General features: G+C 47.7%; 2 protein-coding genes across 2 annotated transcripts; one reads left to right on the top strand and one right to left on the bottom strand.

Moving 5' to 3' along the window:
* The first annotated feature begins 1,997 nt into the window (after positions 1-1,997).
* On the top strand, positions 1,998-5,247 carry LOC133921841 (eukaryotic translation initiation factor 4B1-like). Its single transcript, XM_062366890.1, has 3 exons — positions 1,998-3,691; positions 4,241-4,621; positions 5,082-5,247. The coding sequence occupies exons 1-3, from the start codon at positions 2,550-2,552 to the stop codon at positions 5,101-5,103; spliced, it is 1,545 nt and encodes a 514-aa protein (XP_062222874.1). The 5' UTR covers positions 1,998-2,549; the 3' UTR covers positions 5,104-5,247.
* A 1,382-nt stretch (positions 5,248-6,629) lies between these two features.
* LOC133920489 (high-affinity nitrate transporter-activating protein 2.1-like) lies at positions 6,630-8,602 on the bottom strand. Its single transcript, XM_062365105.1, has 2 exons — positions 8,354-8,602; positions 6,630-7,262 (listed from the first exon to the last, which is right to left on the bottom strand). The coding sequence occupies exons 1-2, from the start codon at positions 8,502-8,504 to the stop codon at positions 6,799-6,801; spliced, it is 615 nt and encodes a 204-aa protein (XP_062221089.1). The 5' UTR covers positions 8,505-8,602; the 3' UTR covers positions 6,630-6,798.
* Positions 8,603-17,555: the final 8,953 nt, after the last annotated feature.

Genomic DNA, 17,555 nt, shown 5'->3' with positions numbered 1-17,555 from the left:
ATACCACGACTCGAGATATTTTCTCTACCCCTTCGTCCCCTGAAAAAGCAGGGTCACCTTGTGTCCTTAAACCTATAACAATCTTTCAGCTAACCTTGCATCCTCCGTGCCTCCGTACCAACAAGGGGTAGTACAGGAATATTGACATGTTGTCCATCTACTAGGCCTTTAGGCCTGATCTTTGCCCCTAACTCACCCACCATGGACAAACCTTGCGGAGGAAACCTTGGGTTTTCGGGATATTGGACTCTCACCAATGTTTTCGTTACTCAAGCCGACATTCTCGCTTCCGCTTCGTCCACCCCTGCTTTTGCGGATGCTTCACTCTAATGACAACAGGTATATCACATGTGATGATTAGATCGTACCCCTCACTTACATCAATAGTGTAGACTGCAGGTTCACCAGGGGTAAAATGGTCTAGTACAATATTTACAGTATCGCGTAACCTTGATAGATACCTCGAAGTAAGTGTAACTCAATTAGCGTGCTATCTAGTCGGAACTATACCTTATGAGCGCTAACATATTCTTCACATTCCCACATTACATGGTGCTGCACTGTCATGCTTCACGTCACATTCTCAAGTTCAATGGTGCGCTCTACCACGTCACCTGATGATTGCGCCGTTAGCTAGGAACGACACCATACGCATGCTAAAACAATTGTTACATTCACATGTTATGTGGTACACTATCATATTATCAGTTCTTTCAAATTTCATACAGGACGCCTAATGAAAAGTTCACGTCCTTCAAATTTTTTACAGATCGTTGGATTTAGCTATGTCACATGTATGGTAACACTAAAATCTTGTACATGCTATCGTGTGTGGTGTACACGCTACGAATCAACACATGTTATCTTTCCAAATTTAATAATTAGAGATTAGTCATGCCGCCTATAAATTATGAAGGAAATTTTGGTCACAAAATTTAATCAATGTGTGCAGTAGTACATCCTATCATATGTGTACATCTTATCACGTGTGTGCTCATACGAACCTTCCGAACATGCCCACGTCCGAGTGTTGGTACACAAGAGCCAGCATGTGTTTTTTTTTTTGGTTAAATGAACCATCACGTTGTTATGTACATATGAACCAGTACGTATTATATATACATAAACCAGTACGTGTTATATACACACGAATCAGTACGTGTTATATACACATAAATCAGTACGTTTTTTAACTAAACCATCACGTTTAACCAACCATACCCAAACTTTGTAACCGTATCAAAATCTGATGCTGATTCATCTGTACACTTGAATCGAACCAGTACGTTTTTTTTTTAACTCATCAATCATGTTGAACAAAACGTACCAAAACTTCGTGATGTACCAAAATCCTTTGGAGCTAAATCCGGCAACCACCCATCACGTTCAACTGTGACCGCACCGTACCAAAATCCATACCAAAACTTTCCACAAAAAGAGCAACTAATTAATAGATATTAATAGAATTTCCAAAACAAAAAACTTAAAAATAATTATAATAATTATGGATGACCTATTACCTCTTAGGTCATCTTCTTTATTACGATCTAATAAGATGAACGGTCCATAATTATTTAGGTGTACCGTAAAATTTTCCTTATTGAAAACTAAAAGAAAACAGCAGTTGATTACTTGTAGGATTCATCATCCGAGTATGCACGTTCATGGTCATGTGGATTGGTACGAACTCATCGAGGAATCCGGTGCCGAGGAGAGATTATTGGGCAGGGCTGCCTTGCCTTTATTCCAAGAACCCAAAGAGATAAATTTCCATCGCCAGCCGTGTCCACCTCAAGCCAAAAGCTCAGCGATGAGGTGGACGCGCCCAGCATCGCCAGCCGTGCCAGTCGCCGTCACCAGAAGACCACATCTTTTGAGTGTCAGTGCGTTTCTTGTGAAAACCACTGCTTCTGTTACAATGGCGGCCGTTTACTCGGATGCCGCTGCGACGTACGCGGTTGCTCTGACAAGGTGATATAGTCGCTGACACGTGAGTCAATTCTAGCTTCGTGGGCTAACTCTATGTCTTACATGTCAGTATCACATCGGATCTCTCTCCCGCTGGGACTGCGAGCCGGTGAGCCCAGTGGTGGAATCACGGCAGCCAAAACCTCGCAGGTGACAGTGACAACGTCGTAAAACCGCCCGTGCTCGTCGTCCACGTCCAGGCCGCAAGCCTAGCAAACGCCGCCAAAACGATGCGATCCAACGTGCCGTGGCGACCAGTTTCCCCGTCCTCCCCACGGCGCACGCCCCCAAAGACGAGGTGAGTCGAGGCCACCCGCACCCACCACGGCACGGCACGCCTCCCACAGCCCCACTCCCACGCACCGCGCGGGCATCATCTCCGTCCGATTCCGCCGCGCGCCCGCCACTGCGCCCCACGCCTTTTAGTTGGCCGTTTATCGCACCCGCCTCCGCCTTTTACAACCCCCCCCCCCCCCCCGCACTCGATCGGCTCCGCACGCCCCCGCATCGCCATTCTCCAGCCTCCGACCTCGCCACACTCGCCTCCCCCTTGTGATCGCGCGAACCCTAGATCCCCCGCCATGTCCAAGGCCTGGGGCGGCCTAGGCGGCGCCGGCGCCTGGGCGCTGGACGCCGAGCGCGCCGAGGAGGAGGAGCGTGAGGCCGCCGCGGCCCCGGCACCGGCACCCGCAGCGGGCTTCCCCTGCCTCAGCGAGGCTGCCGCGGGCGGCGCTGGCGCCGGCAAGTCGAAGAAGAAGAAGAACAAGGGGACCACGCTCTCGCTCTCGGAGTTCGCCGGGTACGGGTCCGGGCGGCGGGCGGCGCCGGCGCCGGAGCCCAGGGGGCTGACCACGCAGGAGATGATGATGCTACCCACCGGACCGAGGGAGCTGTCCGCGGACGAGCTCGACCGGTCCTGCCTCGGCGGCGGCTTCCGCTCCTACGGCTCCGGGGACCGCGGCGGCGGCGGTGGATTCGACGACGACGGGCGCCGCGCGCCACCGGGCAGGGGCTCGGATCTCGACATGCGCTCCCGCGCCGACGAGGATCGCGACTGGTCAATGAGCAAGAAGTCGTTCTCGCCGTCGCTCGCCGACCACGGGCCGCGGGGTCGGTACGGTGCCCTCGGGGGCGGCGCACCCGCCTCCGTCGGTTGCGCCGACGAAGACGGTGACTGGTCGCGCGGGAAGAAGCCGCTGCCGTCAGGCCCGTCGCGCTACCCGAGCCTAGGCTCCGTCGGTGGCTTCCGCGACTCGCCTGGCTCGACCGACTCCTCCGACCGCTGGTCCCGTGCCGCGCCGAGCAATGGCGAGCGTGAGAGGCCTCGAATCGTGCTCGATCCGCCCAAGCGCGACGCCTCGACCACCCCTACGCCACTTGCTGAGGTGGGACACAGCCGACCGAGCCCATTTGGGGCCGCGAGGCCCCGGGAGGACGTGCTGGCCGATAAAGGGCTGGACTGGAAGAAGATGGACACTGAGATTGATCAGAAGAAGACTAGCCGTCCCACCAGCTCACAGTCGAGCAGGCCAGGGAGTGCCCACTCGTCACGACCAGGGAGCCCCGGGTCACAAGTATCGGCTGTGGGAAGTGAAGGTGTGCCGGTGGCGCGGTCAAAGGTGAATCCTTTCGGGGATGCGAAGCCCAGGGAGGTGGTTCTGCAGGAGAAAGGGAAGGACTGGAGGAAGATCGACGTAGAGCTGGAGCATCGGCGTATTGATAGGTATCCTGATCTAAGTTTACCTCGCAAAGCATGCAGCCTTAGCAATTACCTGTGAATGCAATACTGGTTAAGATTAATAATGCTGCTCCCTTTGGTTTCAGTTTCGGTTTCGGTTTCGGTTTAGCTGGGACCTGTGGTTTATTTTGGCTTTTGGTAGGCTGGAGCCTGTTTTCCAACGCTTTTAGTAGCCACCTTGTAATAGCTTCAACCAATGACTCTATTTCCAACGCTTCTAGTAGCCACCTTGTAAGAATTAGTAAGTCAATTTGTGGCATAGCCTGTCGCAAGGGTGAACCAATTTTATTATGTTGCTAGTTGGTCTAACAAAATGGAATTTCCTCAACTCAAATTAGACAGTCCTCAACCTAGTTAGTTGCCTATTTTAGATGACCCATTTGTTTTATTCTTGCACCATGCTTTGCTGAAGTAAATGTAATTTGCTAGTTTTTCTTGTTTAAATACATATACATGTATCACACACAAATATTTTTACCTACAGTTTCTAGGAATAATTTTCCATTTGATTTGACACGAACAAAAATATTTCAGACCAGAGACAAATGAAGAAAGGGTATTGAAAGAAGATATCAACCTACTTAAGTTGGAACTAAATGAAAGTGAAGCCAAGATAAGTGATGATGATGCAAAAAGTTTGGCCGAGAAGATAACTCAGATGGAAAAGCAGCTGGAGCTTCTTACAATTGAGTTGGATGACAAGATCAGATTTTCGCAAAGACCTGGTTCTGGAGCAGGCAGGGTTACATCATCACCGCCAACTAATTTTGCAGATGAATCCCAAATAAAAGAGCCCATGGAAAGGCCACGTTCCCGCAGCAGCATAGAGCAATATCCAAAACCAACTGAAGAAAGATGGGGATTTCAGGGGAGCAGAGATAGAGGCTCATTTGGTGGCAACAGAAGTTCAGAGAGGTCTGTTTATCTTTTGTGCTTGATGTTGTTATGAGTTTGGTCGATTCCAACCAAAATTCTACTTACTACGATTCTTGCGCAGTTACACATGCACATAATTTTAGTTGGATACTCCTTGACTTTCATGGTTTGTTAATTGTGATCATTATTGATCACAGTAACCTTAGCATGTGTTCTTTGTTTAGGAGAGTATCTTCTGCCCCACATTATGTCCTCCTAGTATTTTGAACTCGACATCTGTTAGGTTACTGCTCATTTTATCCTTCAGTTTTACTGTGTTGTTCCCTTAATCTGAACTGTGCTTTCGATGTGCATCATCTAGCAGAAACCACGATGTGACTAATGTGTAGTTATTCAACGTTTTTTAATTCTAGTATTACAAATCTTTCTCAAGCTTGGTCATGAATATTTAGTTGTTCCTACATATAAAGTATAAACTCTCTATCTACCTATATTTCAGATCGTCGGCAGGACAGAGATGATGAGACTCTACAGTCAGATTTTCCTCTTCGTTTCTGAACAGTGGACAAATAAGTTGTGACGTTCTTCTTGCTGCTTGATTCCCATTTTGTTTGGCTTGGAAGTGTGGAGAGGCTGTTAATTACCACCCATATGATGGTTCTTCTGTTTTGCTTTCTCTTCTTTTCTTTTCTTTTTGTAATTTCCCCCCTCCTCTTCCATGTCAAAACAAGTGCTGCCAACCTTTCATAGGCTAACTACTTTTCTAGTTTTCTTGCTTCCTGCGTAATTGTGCTTTAACATTCTTATTCAAGGGTTTATTTGGATATCATCCATCATTTCTTTGCATGGAGTAGTTCTTGAGCTCCATTAGCTATCTAGTTTTGTTGTTCTCCTATGCTTGAACCACCCATTGTTTAGCATGGCTTCCTTTTTGTTTGATGTACAATTGCCAAGAATGGAGTAGAACTGCCAGTCAGCCTACGCCATATCCGACGGGATACCTTTTCGCCGTCGCCATGCCTATCCTTTAAGTAATATGAAACGGGTCACCTCTTGTGACTACAATCGATCTACATGTGAAGCCATTCCAACAAGAAACTGCAAGTTCCTTCCGTCTTGGAAACATCTTGAAAGGGCAACCTAAGCTGGACTGAAAAATGTGGACGCGAATGGGCCGCTCTCGAGGTATAATTCACCAGACATTTGCATAGTTTTTGGATGATATGTTTATCACATACGAGCTGTCTTGATCAAGCGGCATTATTTTTCTGCTCCGTTGACATTGTTAGCTGGCTCTTCAAACAATGAAGCTGGATAAGAAATTACTGGGTGGTTAGCTCGCTGATGCCCATCCTAATCCCCGTAGAAACCATGTTCTATAGTCCTCCTGGCCTTTCATTTCGGTTGAAGGAGTACCAGGCACTTGCGCTTCTTTGCACAGTTGACTATGAGATGGAATAGGTGGCAAAAATCTCGGTTGTTCCTGTCCTGTCGTGCTTGCCGTAATCTCAAGCTAATACGTCCCAATAGTCAGAACAGCTCGGGCCACTTCACTGAAAGATGCAGCTTAATACTCACTCCCATCATAATACATATTATTTTAGATAAGACACGGTTTTCAATGCATAGTTTTGACTACTATTTTTTATTAAAATATATTTTTAAAAATTATAATATTATAAAATTTTTAAAATAAATCTACACATATGATTATAAGGTTTTTAAACTAAATAGTTTAAAAGCTAGTTAATGTTTTAAAATTTTGATATATATATTTTTTAAAATGTAATGTATTTATAACCGGAGGAAGTACAGTGCAAGCGTATAAATGGAGAGAGTTGATAGATTTTGTATCATAACATCATTTTGGAGCCTAGATATTTCTTTTTCGTTATCTAAACAAAAGAACAAATATGATATTGAGAGGAGCAGATTTTAGATCGGCCCAGTTGCATCCATAGGTGTGACGTGTGAAGTGTAAAGGTCTTTCTTGTGCTTGTTCGGGCTTGCATCACATATCCAAACCAGATCATCTGACCAGCAAACAAACTTGTCGTAACCGAGTTATTTCATACTATTTTTCACGCACACGACAACAAGAGACATACACCAAAATGAATTGCGCTGCACCAACTAGTTCCGACCGGGAAGAACGCAACACGCGATGACATTGCATTGCACGGACCATGCACTTGGGGCGTACGTCCGGCAGGCCTCTACTTGTTCTTCTTGCGGTTCTCGACGACGAAGAAGAAGGCGAGCGAGACGACGGAGAACGCCGAGAACACGCCGGCGGCGACCTTGATGGACGCGTGGATGCCCGTAATGCCGGCGATGTTGAAGGCGGCGGCGGCGTCCGTCTGGCCGTAGGCGACCTGCGTCCCTGACGCGTCTAGCGCGTAGGCGCGCACGAAGTAGGACCCCGTGGGGATGTCGCGGGCGACGCGGTAGTCGAACTTGCCGGCGGCGCCGGCGGTGTAGGCCTGCTCGGTGACCTTGAACTGGCACGCCTTGTCCTTGCTCAGGTCGTCGTTGAACTTGCGCCACCCGCGGTCCTTCTGGCTCTCCGGCGCATAGCACAGGGTCACCTTGACGTTCTTGTAGGCGGCGTCGGCGCTGGCTTGCTCCGTCGTGTTCAGGGACCATGTCACCGTGAGCGTGTCCTCGCCGGCGTGCAGAACTACATGCCATGGCCAAAAACAACATTACGACAAAGTTTCAATTGATTATCTAAACAAATTAAAAGATGCACAATGCAGACAGGCACTTAATTGAACATCGCATTTAGAATGGCATCATTTTCACGCAATTACTGCGGTAAGTCAAAATGTTACAGATGTATTGGTAACAAAAAAAAATTATTTACGACCTCTGAGAACGCGGAGTATACATCAACAAAAAGCGTTTCTATTCTTCCCCAAAAGGCTTCTACTATTGGCCGGCTTAGATATATAGCACCTAAAATGTTTCTCTCTTTCTGTTCGTTCTTTTTGGGCCGATTGTAAGCGACAAAATAACATAGTTTAGTTGTCTCAGCAAGGAAGAACGGATCGAGCTGGGACATATTCTCCCATTTCGATTGTGCGCAAATGCCATTTTGGTCTTCCCATAAAATTTTACCCAAAGAACAAAGACGGATGCTAATGATCAGTGCCTGTTATTTGAAAAAAAAAATCAGTTGATACCCTTTGACCGTCAGATTCGAATTCAACGGTGGATCTTCTTTCTTCAACCTTGGTCTCTGGCTTTCAGCACCCCACGTCACTCGCCTAGATCCGCCAGCGCCACCACACTAACCCGGCGTCCTTGTCTCTCTCGCCCACTGGCCCACCAGCCATCCTCCGCCGCTCGCGGCCGGCGGCGTCCCCGCGTCCGCCTCATTCGCTAGCCGGTTTGTTTCCTTGAACATCCCTTCAAGTTTGGGAAGCACACCGGCGACCCTAAAAATCACCTCCCCGAATCCTAAACCTCGCTGACCATGACAAACGCGTGCAGCCCCCGTCGCCTGATCGCCGATGCGTGAAGAACAGAAGAGGAGCACTAAGAGATCAGCATGATCTCTCCTTGGTACCTTGCAACTTAATGCCTCCGCACAAAAAAGAACTAGCAAAACCTTGCACACTGGATTCAAGATATTAACGGCAGAACTAAGCTGCTAATGCGAGCTATCAACGCTCTGGCTGTCATGCCAAGCAAAAACCGCGGTGTGTAGTGTAGTGGTGCAGGTGCAGGGCGTGCACGAGCTAGCGCGTGCTGTGGTTAGACACGCACCTTGGCCACGCGTGGGGGAGGCGGAGACGGCGAGCGCTTTGGGCAGCGCGGACAGGAGCACCCCCGCGGCCGCTGGGCTCGGCAGGCCGGCGCCGAGAAGCACCGCCGCCAGCACCGCGAACGCCACGGCCCCGGCTTGTTGCCGAGCCATCGCTACTCTCGTTGCCTTGTGAATCGAGACGCGCTAGCTACCTCGGACGGAATGGCTTGGTTCCTCGGAGATGGAGGCGAGGACGCTGAGCTTGGTGGAACTGGTGGGACGAGGAGCACGGACGGGCTGACAGTTAATATATAGGCGCGTGCGTGTGCCTGAGCCCCGAGGGGTGCTGAGTTGACTTTTTTGCCTGTGGGCAGCCAGGTAGAATCATCAACTGCTAAACACGCTGCTAATTATGCGACACAAAGTCAAATCTTAACGAGGGGCAAGTGTGAAGTTACTAATCCTTTTTTCGCCGCTTGAGAAGCTATAGCCTGATTTGCTTTTAGAGGGGATCCAAAGGGTCCGGCCGGGTGGGATGCGGCAATCCTCAGCAGTCAGCATGACCGGCATCAGGTTCAGACCATATCATTTTTTTTAATAAAAGAGCTTTATTACTCATGAATAGGGTTACAATTTGTCGCGATTGCCGCTATGATACAATCTCGAGAGTGAAGTAACATAACATCTATACCACAACTCATTCTTGAAAAATTTCCCTACAAATCTGCAGCCATATTTTGATTACAGTTTACTTTCTTGAGTATAAGCTCTCCACCTTCGATCTTCCTTCTTAGTTCCTTGATGAGATGGCATGTGCTTGATCTGTCCAGGGACGTACCTTTGAGCGCTTGCAACAACATCTCGTAGTCCGATTGAAGAACTATCGGCTGGTTTGTGTGTTGCATCGCCAACGTGATGCCTTCAGTAGCCGCATGGACTTTAGCTTCAAATGATTCCAAACAATGAGGGAAATAGCGCTAGGCGCACACCAAGACCTTGCCTGCAGAATTCCTGATAATGACCCATATGAGCCATCCGTGGATATTGCCACCCACCCTGGTTCTGGGCGAGGCCAGGGGGTGAAAAACTATCGCACAGGGGCTTGGGGAGTCAGGCATTAGTCGCTCTTGGCCAGTCACATGTTTGCCTATGAGTAAATCTCTTCCATCATGTTGTCGGATTTAGAACATTGTATCGTAGTAGCTGCATAGATACTTCCTTGTCACTTCAATTGGTGGATTCCACTTCACATGGGTTGTATATTTCTCAATTGCCAGATCCTCCAGATAAGCAGTAGCACCCTACACCGATCTTCTTTAGAAATTCCATGAAGCACATCAAAGAACCACTCTGGACTGGTATACACGATATCATATATTGCCGTTATAGACCATACTTCCCCCATTGCTTGCCATAGAGTGTGCACATTGGTATAGATTATCATAGCATTGAAAGAGTCCTCATCACTCATGCCACAACGGGGGCAGTTGCCAATCTCCTCTATATGGTGTTGTTTCTTCTTTAGCATTGTGGGTAACCCCTCCCCCCACCACAAGTTTCCATGCATTGGTCTTCATCTTCTGTGGCACATGTGTCTGCCAAATTAGTTTCCAGACCGATCTCTCTCCAGATGGATTGGAACTCGAAGCCCCCATCGCTCGACTGATAAGCTCCTCCATAACAGATGATATGCACTCCTGACCGAATAGAGCCCAGTCTTCTCTGGTTGCCAAGCCAAAAAATCCTCCTCTTGTTGTCGAGACATTTTAAATTTCAGAGTGAGATAAACATCATAAGGGATAAAAGCTCCCTTAGCAGTTCTTCCTTCCACTCTCCTTGCTCGTCAATGAAACTAGCCACTCTTGTATATCTACATCTCCCTTGCTCAGCAAGGTATCCATGGATCTTGCCAAGTTCTAACTATGTTGCCATTACCAATCCTCCATATTATACCTTTTTTTTAAACAATTGCAAGCCATGTTCAATTCCTTTCCATATAGCCGAAGGGGTTCCTCTGAAAACAATATTCACTAGGTTCCATCTTGGGTAGTACTTAGCCTTTTATCAGCCTCGCACAAAAACTATCTGGTCTGTCAATTAGTCGCCAAGCCTGACGGCCTAGTAACACCTGATTGAAGAGACACATGTCTCGGAAGCCAAGACCACCGCTATTCTTTGGGAGTATCATTTTATCCCATGTAACCCAGTGCATCTTATGCTTCCCGTTCTCCACACCCCACCAAAAACTTCTCATCAACTTTGTTAGGTCATCATAAATAGACACGAGAAGCTTAAACACACTCATCACATACGCTGGCAGGGTTTGAGATACAGATTTTATTAACACTTTATTTGCACCACTTGACACATATTTCTCTCCCCAATCCACCAATATTTTGCTCATCTTAGCTTGCAAAGTCTATAATTTTCCTCTATTAATTCTTCCTTCAGGAACTGACAGCCCTAAGTATTTTGCCTCAAAACCCGCCTGTGTAACATTAAGAATAGTTTTCACTTCCTCTTGGACTCTAGCTGGGCAAGACTCACCAAATAGCATTGAACATTTAGCGGGGTTTATGAGATGGCCCGTGCTTAGTGCATACCGATGCAAATCATCTTGAACGATTGTTACTTGAGCCGGTGCAGCATTAAAGAATAACATAGTGTCATCCATGAAAAGCAAATGTGACACCGCTGGCACGTTCAGGAACATCATGAGAAGGTTGAAACCCCTTGACATCTTGGATCAGAATAGATAAAGAGTCAGCCACCTAAAGGAAAAGGAACGGTGACATAGGATCACCTTGGCGTAGTTCTCTCGATGGGGAAAACTATCGGAGAAGTCTTCCATTGAATTGTACATAGTACTTGACAGTTGTCACACACTACATCACTCATCTAACCCATTGCTCTGAGAAACCCAATTTGAGCATAGCACACTCCAAAAAAAAAAAACCCCAATCGACACGATCCTACGCCTTGGACAGGTCCAACTTGTACTCACAAAATGACACCTCATCATCAGTGTCTTGCTGTATAAAATACAGGCATTCAAATGCCACTATTGCATTATCGGAGATCAATATTCCCGGCATGAAAGCACTTTGATTCTCTGAAATAATTTCCTCCAACAAAGGTCGAAGCCGATTGACAAGGCACTTTGATACGATCTTATACATGATGTTGCATAAACTTATTGGTAAAAAATCTTTAAGGCTCTCAGGCTTAGCGATCTTTGGTATAAGCACAATAACAATGTCATTCACCTCATGTGGCATTACACCATCTCTAAAAAAGGCTAGTACAACAACTGTGACTTCTTTCTTCAGAGTATCCCAATTTCTTTGGTAAAAAACGCGTCAGGAAACCATCGGGTCCTGGGGCTTTTATTGGCCCTATTTGAAAGAACATATCACACACTTCTTTCTCTGTAAAGTCCTTGCACAAAAGCACATTCATCTCATTTGTAACCTTCACACACAGAAGCTCCAGAATAGCCTCGGGTTGTAAGGTTGGGTTCTTCGTGAAGATTTCCTTAAAATAGGAAGTAGCCATCCTCTCCATATCAGTAAGGACATCACACCATTAACCATCGACCTTTTTTAACTTCCTAATATGATTATTTTTTGCACGCCACACTGCCTTTTGATGGAAGTACTTAGTGTTCCTATCTCCTTCACTTAACCAATTGATTTTAGACCTCTGCAACCACATCATCTCCTCACGATATAATAACTCACTCATACGATCACACTTCTGCCTGATCAAGAGCCACTCATTCCTGACAACCTGTAGTGGCTCAAGTTCTTTCCTCAATTCTTCTAGTTCTTTAAGAACATTTGCCAAACTTACTTGCATTCCAAATTTCAATTCTTTCATTACAGATTTCAGTGACCATGCCACCGGCGCAAGATTCTTAGCAGGCGTAGCACGTTCCCATGCATTGGCAATAACCTCTGGCAATGTCGAAGACCTTTCCCACATTATTTCGTACCTCTGTATTATGCCCCTCAACTGTGGCACCTCTTCTCCACTCAACTGCAGTAAGATTGGGCAGTGATCCGATCTTGGTGACACAAGGTGAGCCATCGATGCATTACTGAATAAATCCCTCCACTCCAGATCTGCACATGCCATATCTAGACGCACTCGTACGTTTCGTTGGCCGCTTTGGTGGTTGTCATAAGTGAAAGGGAGTCCACAAAACCCAAGATCAGTTAACTCATAGGCCATCAACGCATCTCTAAATGCCATCACTTACTCTTCCGATCGTAGCGCGGCTGAGAAGTGCTCATGTTGCCAGAGTGCTTTATTATAATATCCTATCACCATCCATGGTAGATTGGAAATCGTCTTCAATGTAGAGAGTGCATCCCAAATGAAATGCCTATTTTCCACTCTTGGTTCGCCATACACGAAGGTCGCCCGCCACAGCGTGTTACCAACATTCTCCCTTACACACACATTAAATGTACCTATTACCTTTTCCTAGTACAATGACGTGTATAGGTTCCTCCCAAAAAAAAGTGTTTAGCCTCCACTTTGCCCGTCACATCTCACAGCCTCAAGACCTCTCTCATTCCCAACCTCCACTTTAGTTGTGCCATTCGTTCTTCTGATTGTCTGGTTTCACACAAGAAAACCAGCTTGGGGTGACTAGCCTAAGTGAGGGCTAGTAGCTCTTGAACTGTCCGGTGGTTCCCCGCCCCCTGGTAGTTCCAGGATAGTAGACACATTAGGCTCGGTGATGCTTCCCGTAGGAGCCCGCCGATGGTGCCAAGTCATTAGATTTGCTCATCTTTCTTTCAGTCTTCTTCTGCCTTTTAATGTCTCAGATGGACATCAAAATATCCACATCCTTGCCACACCGGACCGTATCCCCATCCCCAGACTCACCAGCTAGCACATCCTTTTCTTGTCCCGCATGTGATGTAGCTGCAATCAGCAGTTGTCCTATCGACCTGCAAACATAAGTACCATCTTCAAATAAAAAGCATCTCTTACTAAGCGGAGAAGTGCTTGGATTTTTTGCATTACTTTTGGATGGATTATCTGCAGGACTTCCACCATCTTCATTCTCATCAACATACTCATTTGAACCATGGTTGTGCACAGGTTCCTACCGACCCCTGCAGCCACGGTCGCGGCCACGACCTCTACCATCACTGCCAGATGATCTATCATTATCCCCAGACGAGTAGAAAACACACGCCTAGGATGAAAGTATTTGAGAACGAACCACTTCCAAATGACTCCGCAAGCCCAGCCAAAACTCTAAAGCCTCTTCTTCTTCTCCTCTAGCGCATGCAACTTAATACCATATGTAATTTACCAATCACATTCCGCAGGGCTAGAGTAGGGCACTCCAGCTTCGTATGCCACATCAATCCACAAGAAAAATAGTAGTAAGGGAGTTTCTCATACTGTAAATCATACCACTTCGGATTACCATTATGCTTTGTCTTCAAATAACTGAAACGAACCCGCACAACAACACTCACCCACCATGCCACCAGATAGGAGATCACCGAATTGGCCACTGCCAAGCAGGGCAAACCGTTGCCTCGCCACCCTGCTGTCGTTTGCCCCAACATCCCTCAGTTCACACACAAAGTCGCTGATACCCTGTTCGCGACCGAGCATTGTCGAAAGCCAACGCGAAGCAGACTACACCACATCAAGAAAGCTGCTATTGTGCAGGACCCACCATTGAAGTGCCACTACAGCACCACACAGACCCATCGACCAAAGCACTGCACTAGATCCGGACACATCTAAGGCCACCTCAAGCACTCATCGTCTCAAAACACAGTGCACGGGTGCCACCCTACAATCGCCACCGTACATCACACCTAGGATCTGGTTTGCTTCGCCATCGGGGATGCATGACACTGTCCTGCACCCATGCACATCTGCCTTACATTGTGTCACCACCAAAAACGCACAGCCGCACCACGCGTCCAGTCGCTTGGATGCCACCAGTAATAGCAACCCAAACTCCCTGGCGGACTCCACCCACGAACTCCACCGCCGCCACCTGCGGCACGCCGTCACACGCCCTGTCGATCATCGCATCACCACTCTCATGTGAAGATCGCCGTCATGCACTAACCTAGCTGCTATCATGCAGGACTAGCCGCCACCCGCCTTTGGTCCCATTGCACCGCCTTGCACCGAAATCGATCACCGTAGAGTCGACACTGCCAAGCAAGGAAGCCGTTGCAGCCCGGCTCCCTTCGTAGTGTGTCGCTGCCCGTCGTAGCGAGGAAAAGCCATCACCGCCGACCCAGCACATGCGACGCTGAACTGGTCATTGCTATTAAAGACCAGCCACCTAGGCCCTATGCAGAAGCAGACACCAAGCATGGAAGTTGCACTAGATGACCCCCTCCTACGACAAAGTGGCCCAGCCGCACATGGCCGCCACTACCGTCCACCATAGACTGCATCACCACATGGCCGCATACCCCCTGGCAGTCACCTGCAGCTACCGCTGCCACATCGCGACTCCCGCGTTGAGCCGTAGCACCATCTCCTCTAGCCGCCTTCTGTGTTGAAACCACGACTATCGTCCCTACTGCCAAACGCGTTACCACACCACTCGCGTGTTTCCCCGAGCCGCGGAGCCACTGCAAAGGCCGCAAAAGTGAGGATCTAGGCCGCCGCGCGTGGATCCAGCCACAGATGCGCAGATCTCGACCGCACACGGTCGGATCCGACCATCGCACCTAGATCCCGCTGCCTCTCGTAGTGTTCACTCTGGTCCTTCCTACTGACGCACGCATCACCGCCGCGCCCGGCCTCCACCGCCTTCGCCGCGCGTCGCCCCAACTTCTCCCGCTCCTTCGAGCACACCCGCCACACCGAGCCCTCTACTGGTCCCCAGATTTGACCCCCACCAGTAGAGGTGTCGCGGGGAAACGGCCTTGTTGCCGTCGTCCTTGTAGCTGCACGGGCTTCCGACGGCTTGCTTGGGCGGCGGCAAGGAGGAGGGGGTGAGGTAGGGTGGTAGCGGCGGGGTGGGGTGGCTGTCGTCCGAGTCGCCCCTTGGGAGACACGCAGGGGACCCATGTTGTAAATCCTACCTAGCCAATCAAAATTGGTTGTGAAGAACTTTTGGACCACTGAATGAAAAAACCATGTACGTGATTCGCTTAAAATAGAATAAACCAAGCATGCCTTTTGATAATAAAAAAGTGTGTCCAAAAGTGTTTTCTTTTTCTTGCCCAAGCATCCCAAAATGGAACAAAGGCCAGGTAGGAGCAGAACACACCGAAAAGACAACCACAAGAGAGCCAGAAGGGTCGTACAAAAACTCACGCCAATAGTGACCAGTACAAGTATCATTCATCCTATAAGAAAAAATGAAACCCAGTCAAGTCCAACAGCAATGTACTTCAAACAAGGCCTAAATGACGCATCATTCCCTCAATAATTCTGCTGCCTCTAGTTTATGCACTGGTATATCATTCTCTGATCTGCATAGTCGTTGATCATTCGTCCGAACCTCCTAGCTATCACTCTCATGACATCTGCCCATTGAGAAGCCGTGCGCCTTCTCTCTGATTCGTACGCTGCCAGAGGCAAGTCAAACAAACATTGCACCTTGCTGTAACCCTTAACCTTGGTCAAGGGTCACATGACCCAGATATATCATCGTATATATAATCGGCAAGGGTTTTAGTGTATTACCATGTCAAAATGCTGGCATATTGTTGCTGTCAGCTCATCAACCAAGACGTAAGATGCGCTCACGTTGTATCGAAGCAATTCGGTGGATATTTCCATCGAATGGACCAATGGTGGAACTATTGACAACTGCAAGATTTGTCTCTTTGATCTGTTATATGACGGGCGGTGTCTGACGGCTACTGAAGCACTTGCAGTTGCAGGCAAGAACTGATCGAAACACTCGTCGGAACGTCGACCGTGGACAAGCTGGATACGGAGCTAGCTGAGCAGATCAGAACCGGAGGGACGGCCGCGTTTCGTCGCGCTCGGTCGGTCGGTGGTTGCTGTGATGTCGTTTGTACCATGTCATCTCCCTCGTGAGTTTGCATCGCGCGTGCAGGATGAAAAGCGCCTGCCGTGTCGAGCAATGATGCACCAATAACAAGTGACGGATGCAGATGAGCCAGATAGGCAAGCTCATCCAACTCTCTTCTTCTTTTTCCTTCTCTTTCTCTTTTTTTTTTCAAAAGGACAATAAAAGATTTATCAATCTTATATTAAAAGGAATAAATGGGGAAATATAAAAGTTTATGCCCTCAGCTAAAACAGCTAAGCTTAAAAAATGTACAACAAATCAGACTGGCACTACATACTACTTGCAGGGTCAACTATTTAAATTTCCGATTGACACGAAAGCTAGCCATCGCTGCTCAATGTCTTCTTTAACCTTGGGTGCCACATGTATGGGTGTTAGATCCTCTTGTTGAAATGTTCTTCTATTTCTTTCCTTCGAGATATTCCACCAAAAGTAAATAGGGAAATATAAAAGTTTATGCACTCTTTGTGGTGTACTATCTATCTTGTGTCCACCTCCACATGATTGTATCTGGGCTATTTGGATTTATAATGATGCCCTAGATGTCTTCCCATTGCCTAACAAATTGCTCTAGTTCCGCCAGTGTGGTCAGCTACCCCAAGTTTCTGACCCAGAGCTGATCCTTAAGTGCATTCGCCACCTTTTCATTTTTTCGCCTAGATTTTTCGTACAACGTCACAGCAAGGTTCATAGGCGATTATCCCTGCAGCTAGCAGGATTGCCAGAAGGAGGCACACTTACCATCACCCAACTGCACCATCGTTGATGCATGAAATAGGTCCTTGTCTGTCCAGTCACACAGAATTTTCATACCAACCCAAGGTCAATCCTCCTCATTCCATTCAAACCACATCCATCTTAATCTGAGTGTTCTCGCGAATTTTTGCAAATCTGAGATACCAAGGTCCCCGAGTTCTCGATCTGCACACAGTGGCCCAATTCACCAGGCAATAGCCTCCATTGACATTCTCTGATTCCTCTCCTTTCTAAAGAGAACTACGGCGTATACGATCAATTCGTTTGGTGAACTATTTTTGAATTGGAAATACTATCGGGTGGTAAGTAGGTTGCGATAATAGAACATTCTTTGCTAACGTTTCTCTCCCTGCCGGTGTCAACATTCTTCCCTTCCACACTGGCAATCTATTCCTCAATTTGTCGATCACTGGCTGAAC

The sequence above is a fragment of the Phragmites australis genome, chromosome 6 (genome assembly GCF_958298935.1).
Source record: "Phragmites australis chromosome 6, lpPhrAust1.1, whole genome shotgun sequence".
Taxonomy (NCBI): domain Eukaryota; kingdom Viridiplantae; phylum Streptophyta; class Magnoliopsida; order Poales; family Poaceae; genus Phragmites; species Phragmites australis.
Note: the sequence above shows the minus strand (reverse complement) of the source record. Positions and strands in the feature narration are given on the sequence as shown.